Raw genomic sequence first — 12,466 nt, forward strand, 5'->3', positions numbered from 1 at the left:
GGGTATGGGAGTGAGTTAGTGAGTGGGTGGGTGGGTATGGGAGTGAGTTAGTGAGTTGGTGGGTGGGTATGGGAGTGAGTGAGTGAGTGGGTGGGTATGGGAGTGAGTGGGTGGGTATGGGAGTGAGTGAGTGGGTATGGGAGTCAGTGGGTGGGTATGGGAGTGAGTTAGTGAGTTGGTGGGTGGGTATGGGAGTGAGTGAGTGAGTGAGTGAGTGGGTGGGTATGGGAGTGAGTGGGTGGGTATGGGAGTGAGTGAGTGGGTATGGGAGTGAGTGGGTGGGTATGGGAGTGAGTGAGTGGGTATGGGAGTGAGTGGGTGGGTATGGGAGTGAGTGAGTGAGATGGTGGGTGGGTATGGGAGTGAGTGAGTGAGTGGGTGGGTATGGGAGTGAGTGGGTGGGTATGGGAGTGAGTGAGTGGGTATGGGAGTGAGTGGGTGGGTATGGGAGTGAGTGGGTGGGTATGGGAGTGAGTGAGTGGGTATGGGAGTGAGTGGGTGGGTATGGGAGTGAGTGGGTGGGTATGGGAGTGAGTGAGTGAGTGGGTGGGTATGGGAGTGAGTGGGTGGGTATGGGAGTGAGTGAGTGAGTGGGTGGGTATGGGAGTGGGTGGGTATGGGAGTGAGTGAGTGGGTGGGTATGGGAGTGGGTGGGTATGGGAGTGAGTGAGTGGGTGGGTATGGGAGTGGGTGGGTAGGTATGGGAGTGAGTGGGTGGGTATGGGAGTGAGTGGGTGGGTATGGGAGTGAGTGGGTGGGTATGGGAGTGAGTGAGTGAGTGGGTGGGTATGGGAGTGAGTGGGTGGGTGGGTATGGGAGTGAGTGAGTGAGTGAGTGGGTGGGTATGGGAGTGAGTGAGTGAGTGGGTGGGTATGGGAGTCGGTGGGTGGGTATGGGAGTGAGTGGGTGGGTATGGGAGTGAGTGAGTGAGTGAGTGGGTGGGTATGGGAGTGAGTGGGTGGGTATGGGAGTGAGTGAGTGAGTGAGTGGGTGGGTAAGGGAGTGAGTGGGTGGGTATGGGAGTGAGTGAGTGGGTGGGTATGGGAGTGAGTGAGTGAGTGAGTGGGTGGGTATGGGAGTGAGTGAGTGATTGGGTGGGTATGGGAGTGGGTGGGTATGGGAGTGTGTGAGTGGGTGGGTATGGGAGTGGGTGGGTGGGTATGGGAGTGAGTGGGTGGGTATGGGAGTGAGTGAGTGAGTGAGAGGGTGGGTATAGGAGTGAGTGAGTGGGTGGGTATGGGAGTGAGTGAGTGGGTGTGGGAGTGAGTGAGTGAGTGAGTGGGTATGGGAGTGAGTGAGTGGGTGTGGGAGTGAGTGAGTGAGTGGGTGTGGGAGTGAGTGAGTGAATTATCCTGACTCTATAATCCCTGTGTATTTTAATGTGCCACTCCCACTAATAACTACCTTAATACCAAATTTCATTATCAGTTTCATTATCAGAGTGGGTGGGTATGGGAGTGAGTGAGTGGGTGGGTATGGGAGTGGGTGGGTGGGTATGGGAGTGAGTTGGTGGGTATGGGAGTGAGTGGGTGGGTATGGGAGTGAGTGAGTGGGTATGGGAGTGAGTGAGTGGGTATGGGAGTGAGTGAGTGAGTGGGTATGGGAGTGAGTGAGTGAGTGGGTATGGGAGTGAGTGGGTGGGTATGGGAGTGAGTGAGTGAGTGGGTATGGGAGTGAGTGGGTGGGTATGGGAGTGAGTGAGTGAGTGGGTATGGGAGTGAGTGGGCGGGTATGGGAGTGAGTGAGTGAGTGGGTATGGGAGTGGGTATTAAAGTGTGTGAGTAGGTGAGTGAGTGAGCATGTGGGTGAGTGAGGGAGTGATCAGGTTGGTGGGAATGGGAATGAGTGAGTGAGTGAGTGAGTGGTAGGGAGAGTGAGTGAGTGGGTATGTGAGTGAGTGAGTGAATGAGTTGGTTTTGGGGTACTTTTAACACTTTTCTGGCACATCACAGAAGAAGCAACCCTGAATTATCCTGACTCTATAATCCCTGTGTATTTTAATGTGCCACTCCCACTAATAACTACCTTAATACCAAATTTCATTATCAGTTTCATTATCAGAGTGGGTGGGTATGGGAGTGAGTGAGTGGGTGGGTATGGGAGTGAGTGGGTGGGTAAGGGAGTGAGTGGGTGGGTATGGGAGTGAGTGAGTGAGTGAGTGGGTGGGTATGGGAGTGAGTGAGTGAGTGAGTGGGTGGGTATGGGAGTGAGTGAGTGGGTGTGGGAGTGAGTGAGTGAGTGGGTATGGGAGTGAGTGAGTGGGTGTGGGAGTGAGTGAGTGAGTGAGTGAGTGGGTATGGGAGTGAGTGGGTGTGGGAGTGAGTGAGTGAGTGGGTATGGGAGTGAGTGAGTGGGTGTGGGAGTGAGTGAGTGAGTGGGTGTGGGAGTGAGTGAGTGGGTGGGTATGGGAGTGAGTGGGTGGGTAAGGGAGTGAGTGGGTGGGTATGGGAGTGAGTGAGTGAGTGGGTGGGTATGGGAGTGAGCGAGTAAGTGGGTATTAAAGTGTGTGAGTAGGTGAGTGGGTGGGTGTGGGAGTGAGTGAGTGGGTGTGGGAGTGAGTGAGTGAGTGGGTATGGGAGTGAGTGAGTGGGTGTGGGAGTGAGTGAGTGAGTGGGTATGGGAGTGAGTGAGTGGGTATGGGAGTGAGTGAGTGAGTGAGTGGGTATGGGAGTGAGTGAGTGGGTGTGGGAGTGAGTGAGTGAGTGAGTGGGTATGGGAGTGAGTGAGTGGGTATGGGAGTGAGTGAGTGGGTATGGGAGTGAGTGAGTGAGTGAGTGGGTGGGTATGGGAGTGAGTGAGTGGGTGTGGGAGTGAGTGAGTGGGTGGGTATGGGAGTGAGTGAGTGAGTGAGTGGGTGGGTATGGGAGTGAGTGAGTGGGTGTGGGAGTGAGTGAGTGAGTGGGTATGGGAGTGAGTGAGTGGGTGTGGGAGTGAGTGAGTGAGTGGGTATGGGAGTGAGTGAGTGGGTATGGGAGTGAGTGAGTGAGTGAGTGGGTATGGGAGTGAGTGAGTGGGTGTGGGAGTGAGTGAGTGAGTGGGTGGGTATGGGAGTGAGTGAGTGGGTATGGGAGTGAGTGAGTGGGTATGGGAGTGAGTGAGTGAGTGGGTATGGGAGTGAGTGAGTGAGTGGGTATGGGAGTGAGTGGGTGGGTATGGGAGTGAGTGAGTGAGTGGGTATGGGAGTGAGTGGGTGGGTATGGGAGTGAGTGAGTGAGTGGGTATGGGAGTGAGTGGGCGGGTATGGGAGTGAGTGAGTGAGTGGGTATGGGAGTGGGTATTAAAGTGTGTGAGTAGGTGAGTGAGTGAGCATGTGGGTGAGTGAGGGAGTGATCAGGTTGGTGGGAATGGGAATGAGTGAGTGAGTGAGTGAGTGGTAGGGAGAGTGAGTGAGTGGGTATGTGAGTGAGTGAGTGAATGAGTTGGTTTTGGGGTACTTTTAACACTTTTCTGGCACATCACAGAAGAAGCAACCCTGAATTATCCTGACTCTATAATCCCTGTGTATTTTAATGTGCCACTCCCACTAATAACTACCTTAATACCAAATTTCATTATCAGTTTCTTGGAAGAAGATTCTTATAATATTTTTCAGAATTTGAATTTAGTTGAATCTTTCTTTTTTCAAACTATGATTTGGATTTGAATGCCTTGAACAAATCTCACATCAAGATGCAAAACATCCTCCTTGGGGGGTCACCCTGTCAGAAGTTAATGGATGCCTTATGTTCACTTGAGACTTTGGGTCATGGTCAGCCAAGGACTCGACACTTTTTTTGTCCAGGAAACCTACTCCATCATCAAAATGAATGAATAGCATCTTACAGTTCATTTTCATTTATACATGTTCTGTACATTTACCAACATCGTTTTGAAACCATGCATGAACTCACAACATGATACTTGCATCGTGGCATAAATAACTGCAGTGTCATGAAACTTAATTCTGCAAAACATTCCACCCTGTAAAGAAACACACAATGCGATATCAAGGTCAGAGAAAATTGACATGTTTCTGATGTTTGTAACTTAATTAATATTTAGGAAAGAACGACCTACTTGTGGAGCCTGGATTGTGATGCCTGCTGTGGTGGTTTCAAACACGTGTTCAAACTGACCCGCATAGCGACTCACATCTGTTGATGTTCCTTGAAATACAATAAATGGATATTATAGTTACTCATTGCAAGATCTCGCTACAGGATGAGCCTGTTCCAATTGGGTAAATGTCTGTAAGTTGCTGGTCTGCCTGTGTGTGTGTGTGTGAATTGGGATTAATCTACGTTTAAGCAAAATTCTGGCATTACTACAGCGAGAGACATTAGAAATGAGCTTCACACTTTGTAACCATGTGGGGAATTGAACCCCAGACCTTGGGTGTGATAAGCAAAAACCTTTACCGTGTGATTAGGTCACACCATCTTCCCCACAATTAGTGAGGGAGGGAGTGAGTTGGATTTAACGCCGCTTTTAACAGTATTCCAGTTACATCACGGTGTGTCAGCTTAATGTGGGAGGAAAGCCCGAAGTGATGCAGGTCTCAGACGTTTACCACTTCGGTGAAACCCACGAGCATGGGTATGGTGCTGACAAACCTAGAAACATAATCGGGGCGAACCGGGATTCGAACCCACAATCATAGGTTTCTGCATGCCCAAGGGACGCAACTCTGCACAGCGAATCGCGGCGCCTTAGACGACTGGGCCACCTGTGCCCCTCCCCACAATTAACAAAGTATGAATGACTGCTGCAGATTACAGCTTCTGTAATCGTTTGATTGTTTGTTTGTTATTTAGTGTAGCACACAGTAATATTCCAACTACATGACAGCGATCTGTAAACAATCAAGTCTGGACCAGACAATCCAGTGATTGACATTATGAGCATCGATCTATGCAATTGGGAAACGATGACATGCATCAGCAAGTCGATCCCCATAGTCATGACTTACAAGCATGGGTTGCTGAAGACCAATTCTAACCCAGATCTTCATGGTCTTCAGTAATTGTACTACTACTTGCGACAACACACAACTGAGATCTTAGCCTATATCTAGTCTTCCCTGAAGTTCATAAATCATATCTGGAATGTCATATTTGATTGTCATTAGTCATATCAGAGCATTATTCATACTCAGCAGCCATCATGACCATCCATTGTCATCTTTCAATACAAGCATGGCCTACTGACTCAGAATCCAAAACGGTATTAATACGATGATGATAATGATTTTACTTGCACCATTTGATATTGTCGAAAGTACCTCCCATGTCGAATCCTATGACGACCCTGCCTGTAACTGTCTTACATAACAGACAACAGAGTTACCTCCCATATCAAATCGCGTGACAGCCCTGCCTGTAACTGTCTTACATAACAGACAACAGAGTTACCTCCCATATCAAATCGCGTGACAGCCCTACCTGTAACTGTCTTACATAACAGACAACAGAGTTACCTCCCATATCAATCGCGTGACAGCCCTGCCAGTAACTGTCTAACATAACAGACAACAGAGTTACCTCCCATATCAAATCCAATGACAGCCCTGCCTGTATTGGCACTGTAGGAGGTGAGCGCGTAGCCTACCACTCCACCTGCTGGACCCGACAGGATGGCCCGCGACCCGTTGAACCTGGCACCACATACAGCAAACACTTGTCAATAACAACACTTTCAGAAACCCTTTCCATGTAAGGTTTAAGTCAAACTTTAACATAGTTATAAAAAATATAACATAATAAAAAATATTCTTCACTAAGCAGTCAGTTAAAAATGTAAGTTTGACCCCAATATTTACAAGTAACACCCTTATTAAATGATGATATTTACATGGTACATATCTCGCAGTGTCAAAAACATAATTAGGAACAATACTTGAATAGTTTTGCTAATACAGGGAAAAGAACAACAATTATTTCTAAAATGTCAATTTTGAGAATATTCCAACAAACATACTTTTGAACTGGTGTTAAACCTCCATCTGACTGCATGAAAAGCACTTTGGTGTTCTGAAACAAAACACAAACATAAATCATCAATACATAACAATGTGGTTTAGTATTTTTCTAAAAAAATGACACACAATCAACCAATACCAATGGTGAGTACCTATACTGACCCTGAATGCCCACAAGGTTTTCCTCCAATGGAGTGAGTGAGTTGGGTTTAATGCCGCTTTTAACAGTATTACAGTTACATCGCAGCGTGTCAGCTTAATGTGGGAGGAAAGCCCGAAGTCATGCAGGTCTCAGACGTTTACCACTTCGGTGAAACCCACGAGCACGGGTATGGTGCTGACAAACCTAGAAACATAATCGGGGTGAATCGGGATTCGAACCCACAATCATAGGTTTCTGGCACGTCCGAAGGGACGCAAATCTGCACAGCGAATCACGGCGCCTTAGACGACTGGGCCACCCGTGCCCCCTCCTCCATTGGAGGCGAAGGGGTAGCCATGTGGATAATGTGTACGTTCATCTTACCACATGGGTACAACGTAGGGCTGTTTGTCTTTATAGACATTGATAACTGCGAACTAAATATCAATTATCGATAAATATCGGAGAAGGAACGTTTAGCAAAAATGCAAGAAAGTCTTGAAAGAAATCAACAGATTTCACACCATGGTGAGCAGTGACACATTTATACATGGATTACTTAGTGGACATTTAGATATAACAAAAACAGTTGCTTTCTGTCTTCGACAACTGAGATTAATGACAATGACAAGTCTGTTTCAGTAGATGTAAACTTTATTTCATCACAATAGTTTATGTGAGTTATTATCGATGATAACAGTTTCATATCGATAATCAGAATATTTCTTCCCATTAAAGTTGACACAAGTTATGGATAACAACTTCTTCGTTTACTTTAAATGTGTGAAAACGGTATAAGGATATATACTGAAATGTCGCCTGTACAGTAAATAAAAAAGTTGTTATCCATAAATTGTGTCTACTTTGTCATTGGTCAACTTTTAAGTTATGCCTATGAAACAAATTTCTTCTCATCAACAAAAATTCCGATTATCAAACTTTTCAGCCAGACTTAGTACAAAGTGTAACCCATGTGTGTGTACCGTAATAGACGTAAAAAGCGCCCCACTCTTATAAGCGCCCACGGTGATATTTGCTAATATATTGTACATAAGACTGAAATTCATTCTTGTATAATACGCACTCGATCATGTGTTAAATGCACCCTTAATTATGGGCAATTAGATTATGTAAAAATACATTTGTCGCATATAAACATTTCAGGCTGTCAGCATAAACCAGGAAATTAACGATCTATCAACTCTGGGATTTTTTCACCAAAATAATATTCTAATAAGAGCCCCCTATTTCTAATTTTGAGAGCGCCCTCGATGCCTATTATGTAGAATACAGTAATGCTTGAATATTGTTACAAATGGCATGATAGCATACCCTACATTCCATAAGGGTTGCTAGTAGTCCAGTGGTTAAAGCGTTCATTGATACTGGTGTCAATTCCTCACATGGCCCCAATGCTTGGAGTCCACCAGGGGTTGGAAAGTAACTCCAGAAACAAACAAGCACACATGGCCAGTGGGATGTTTACTAGTCCTCAAAAAATAAGAAGACTTTCAAATTTCAATCTTTAACGTGACATACATTGTTCATATATTAAGACTGAACACATACATCAGGTGAATTTAAAAAATGAGAACAACATTTATTACAAGGACTTGAAAGGTCATGACAGATATCTAGCACAGTGATGTGGAAGGAGAGGGCCATAGATCATTTACAGCATGTGTAATAAAACTTAACGACAAAGTATAGGTAATAATATAATAATAATACCATCATGATGTAATTTCTACAAGACTCAAGCCTACAGCGAGTGTTAATTTCTGTAGCTGTGTCTGCTGGTGGAATATATCTAGAATAGGGCTAACTCTGGAATATTGCAGAGTGGGGCGTTAAACAACAAAAAAACAAACAAACAAACAAAAAGGGGCGTGAATGTGACATGTCCAGTGATATATATGGATGTCAGATATCATACCTTGCAACCTCCAGTGAAGCCTGACGAGAAGCCGGCGACATATCTCATGATGCAGGGTGTGAGGTAGGCATCGGCACACGCTGAGGAGAAACGTAGAAGGTCATCAGCAACATGTATCTGCATCAGTCAACACAGATACACACTGGGACATTTCATACTATTGACAGCAACATAGGGGCATCGGTGGCCAAGTCGTTTCAGGCGACGTAATTCGTTGAGCAGAGTTGTCTCCCTTGGGCACGTCAGAAACCTATGATTGTGGGTTTGAATCACAGTTTGCTCCGATTAGGCTAAAATAATAATAATCTTGGTTCTCAGGCACTGCCCACATCATCACAAAGTTCATTGCACAATTCGTTTTTGTTTCCATTATAAATTTTTTGTGTGCATTGTTTAAGAATTAGGATTTTTTTGATTTTTTTGAAAATGAAAATAAAAACAAAACGTGCGGCAGACTTTATGATGATGTGGATGGTGCCTGAGAACCAAGACTATTATTTTTTTTAGTCTTATGTTTCTAGGTTTGTCAGCACCATACCCTTGATCGTGGGTTTCACAAAAGTGGTAAAGGTCTCAGACCTGCATCACTTCGGGCTTTTCTCCCACATTAAGCTGATATGACATGATATAAGTGGAATATCGTTCAAAGTGCGTTAAACCCTAATTACTGACTCACTCACAGATATATATTTGGGGAGTAACCAACAAACTACAAGGAATTACAGATTATCTGTCCCCAGTGAATAAACGGTCTGAGCCATGGTCTCATGTCACTGCTTTGTGATATGTTGTTACGAACAAACATTAGCGTCACATCATCGGAGCAACTGGTTCACTTTGACTTTCATACATATTTCTTTTTGTATAATGATAAACACGACTCCCAGGTTTTGGTTGACACAGTAAAACCTGAGGGACGCTGGCCCGAGCTCACAAGACTTAGGGTGTTAGCGCAAAGTTTTATTAGCCAAGTCACTGCTGCCTGACGGTTTTACTATGGAGAAGGAGAGTTTTATCTAACTTATGAACAGTCGCAAAAACATTTATTTATATATATTTGTTTACTATCATGTATAAAAGAGTGGTAAGGGTCAAAAGAAATGATTGTAAACTATATCTGGCCAGTAAATATACATGGTACCTTCTAATGAACCACCTTGAAACAGATCTGATGTCTAGTAGTTAGAGTGCCTGACTACTGACCTAGAGGTTGTGGTTAATGGTACCTTCTAATGAACCACCTTCCAACAGTTCTGATGTCTGGTAGTTAGAGTGCATGACTACTGACCTAGAGGTTGTGGGTTCGATTTGCATCACCGCTAATGAAAAAGTTTCAACTCTTGTCTTACATTTTACGACATTGGATGTCCAAACTACATCTGCTGCTAAACTCATTAGGAAAATATAAAACCTCACGCCCGGTCTTACTAGGAACAAGTAAAACCAAACTCAAGTAAAACCTCCTGAGACTCGTTGAAGGTTATTACAAAGAAACAAGTAAACGTCCAAAACAATGGTGAATGTCTGTGATAGGTTTAAAATGATCAGGAATTGTGTATTCATGTTTGTTGTTAAACCCTGCACTTATCAATAAGCTAAATATATTCATATAGGAGCAATGCCTCACATCGTCGGAGTCAATGGTGATGTATTTTGTCACCTGTTTTCGCAAGCATAGGTAACTGGGGACATTAATAACCCTGGCTCCCCACAGGCCAGTAAATCTGTCATACTTTGTAGCTAACTATTATCAGAGTATTATTATGTGTAAGACATTTAGCTCACTATTCTCTGAGTAGTATAATGTATAACTCCTTGTAGCTCACTATTCTCTGAGTATCATTATCCTTAATACAATGTAGCTCACTATTGTCTGAGTATTATAAGCTACAATAATACTTTGTAGCACACTATTCTCCGAGTATTGTAAACTATAATACTTTGTAGCTCACTATTCTCTGAGTATTCTAAACTATAATTCTTTGTAGCACACTATTCTCTGAGTATTATTAACTACAATACTTTGTAGTTCACTATTCTCTGAGTATTCTAAACTACAATACTTTGTAGCACACTATTCTCTGAGTATTATAAACTATAATACTTTGTAGCTCACTATTCTCTGAGTATTGTAAACTATAATACTTTGTAGCACACTATTCTCCGAGTATTGTAAACTATAATACTTTGTAGCACACTATTCTCCGAGTATTGTAAACTATAATACTTTGTAGCTAACTATTCTCTGAGTATTCTAAACTATGATACTTTGTAGATCACTATTCTCTGAGTATTCTAAACTATAATACTTTGTAGCACACTATTCTCCGAGTATTGTAAACTATAATACTTTGTAGCACACTATTCTCCGAGTATTGTAAACTATAATACTTTGTAGCTAACTATTCTCTGAGTATTCTAAACTATAATACTTTGTAGCACACTATTCTCTGAGTATTGTAAACTATAATTCTTTGTAGCACACTATTCTCTGAGTATTCTAAACCATAATACTTTGTAGCTCAACATTCTTTCAGTATTACATTTTGTTCTGTCTGCGTGTCTGGTTCTGTCTGGGTGTCTGGTTCTCTGGTTCTGTCTGGGTGTCTGGTTCTCTGGTTCTGTCTGGGTGTCTGGTTCTGTCTGGGTGTCTGGTTCTCTGGTTCTGTCTGGGTGTCTGGTTCTCTGGTTCTGTCTGGGTGTCTGGGTGTAACAGGGAAAGTCAATATACCCACCAGTAAATCCACGGGGCACCATCCTCACCATCGGCATGACGTCCGAGGACAGAGACACGTGGGTGAAACCCATCTCCCTGGCCAGTTGCCCAACCTGCCTCTCATGGAGGTCGCAGCTGAAGAATATATTCAACAGGTGTACAAACATGTGTCCCAAGATGCTGACTTGTTAGGCAAGTGTGTGAGTGAGATCTTGAAATGTTTACCACTTGGGTGAAACAAACACAGATATGGTTTTGACAAACCTAACCCCCAAAAATAAACATTGCTAATCTGGGATTCATGCCAATGAATTTAATTTGTTCACTCACTCTTTTCGAAAAATACACTCTTGATAAGAAACACATTTTTTTTAATTTCATGATCAGATACAGCTGATGAGGTTAACAGAGGCAAGATTAATATATTCACTGACCCATCACCACCAACCCACCAACATACTCAGTCACCCACTCACTCCATCTACTCACTCACTCACTCCAACTACTCACTTACTCATTCACTCCAACCACTCACTAACTCCAACCACTCACTTCCTCACTCACTCCAACCACTCACTCACTCACTCCAACCACTCACTCACTCCAACCACTCACTTGCTCACTCACTCCAACTTCTCACTCACTCACTCACTCACTCCAACTTCTCACTCACTCACTCACTCACTCCAACCACTCACTCACTTACTCACTCACTCACTCCAACCACTCACTCCAACCACTCACTTGCTCACTCACTTCAACCACTCACTCACTCACTCACTCACTCCAACTACTCACTCACTCACTCCAACCACTCACTCACTTACTCACTCACTCCAACCACTCACTTGCTCACTCACTCCAACCACTCACTCACTCACTCCAACTACTCACTTACTCACCCACTCACTCACTCCAACCACTCACTCACTCACTCCAGCTACTCACCCACTCACTCACTCACCCACTCACTCACTGCAACTACTCACGTGTAGGAGTGCATGAACACGACTGCGAGACTCTTGATCCCCTTGTTTAGCAGTTCCTGGAGATCAGCTTTAAGTTTACCCACATTCACCTCCTCCCAGATCTCCAGCTACAGGAGGAAAAGTGAAATTGTTATGTTGTTTTTTAGGATATGAAATCAAATCACAGTAGGATACAATGTACAGCTACACACATGGTATAAAGGCCGGAAATTCAACTTGGGTCTTGAATGTGATGAGAGAAAGCTCTATCCACAAGGCAACTTCACCATCATATCAAATAAAAGACAAAAAAACCATGGTTAATAATAACAATATTGAGCAACTTGACGTCAGCTCAGGAAAGATATCAGACACAATTCAGTTATCATTATTAAAACAGTCCCCTGACCTCCTCGCCTGTGGTCCCGGTGACCTTGTGACATGACCTGTCCAGCTGACACACGTCCTGCTGCAGGACCAGCCTCTCCTCCACCTCCACCACCTCCTCATACAGCTTGTCCGGCATCACGATTTTCTGGAGACACGCCAGACTTTTCGTCACACACCAGACATATCATGGCACTGGACACAGAGTTACAAATAAGCTGCGTATATGCATAAAATACCTCCCAAAACTATTCAAAACCCAATTACTTTCAATTAACTTGCGTACAGAAATGCATGCATTAAATGGAAAACTCAATCTTTGAAAACGGCACGCGTAAATATCCAATGAGGCCTTTTCAGC

At 44.0% G+C, this 12,466-nt stretch overlaps 1 protein-coding gene across 1 annotated transcript in view; it reads right to left on the bottom strand.

The window, feature by feature from the left end:
- The window catches only part of LOC139454512 (5-oxoprolinase-like), a 47,916-nt gene that overhangs the window by 28,344 nt on the left and 7,106 nt on the right, over nucleotides 1–12,466 (bottom strand). Inside the window, 7 exon segments of the mRNA XM_071236266.1 lie at nucleotides 4,057–4,145; nucleotides 5,520–5,632; nucleotides 5,956–6,008; nucleotides 8,035–8,114; nucleotides 10,770–10,885; nucleotides 11,740–11,846; nucleotides 12,128–12,253. Coding sequence (XP_071092367.1) covers nucleotides 4,057–4,145; nucleotides 5,520–5,632; nucleotides 5,956–6,008; nucleotides 8,035–8,114; nucleotides 10,770–10,885; nucleotides 11,740–11,846; nucleotides 12,128–12,253 — 684 coding nt within the window.

Source organism: Haliotis cracherodii, unplaced genomic scaffold (genome assembly GCF_022045235.1).
Source record: "Haliotis cracherodii isolate W230 unplaced genomic scaffold, xgHalCrac1.p SCAF_10, whole genome shotgun sequence".
Lineage (NCBI taxonomy): Eukaryota > Metazoa > Mollusca > Gastropoda > Lepetellida > Haliotidae > Haliotis > Haliotis cracherodii.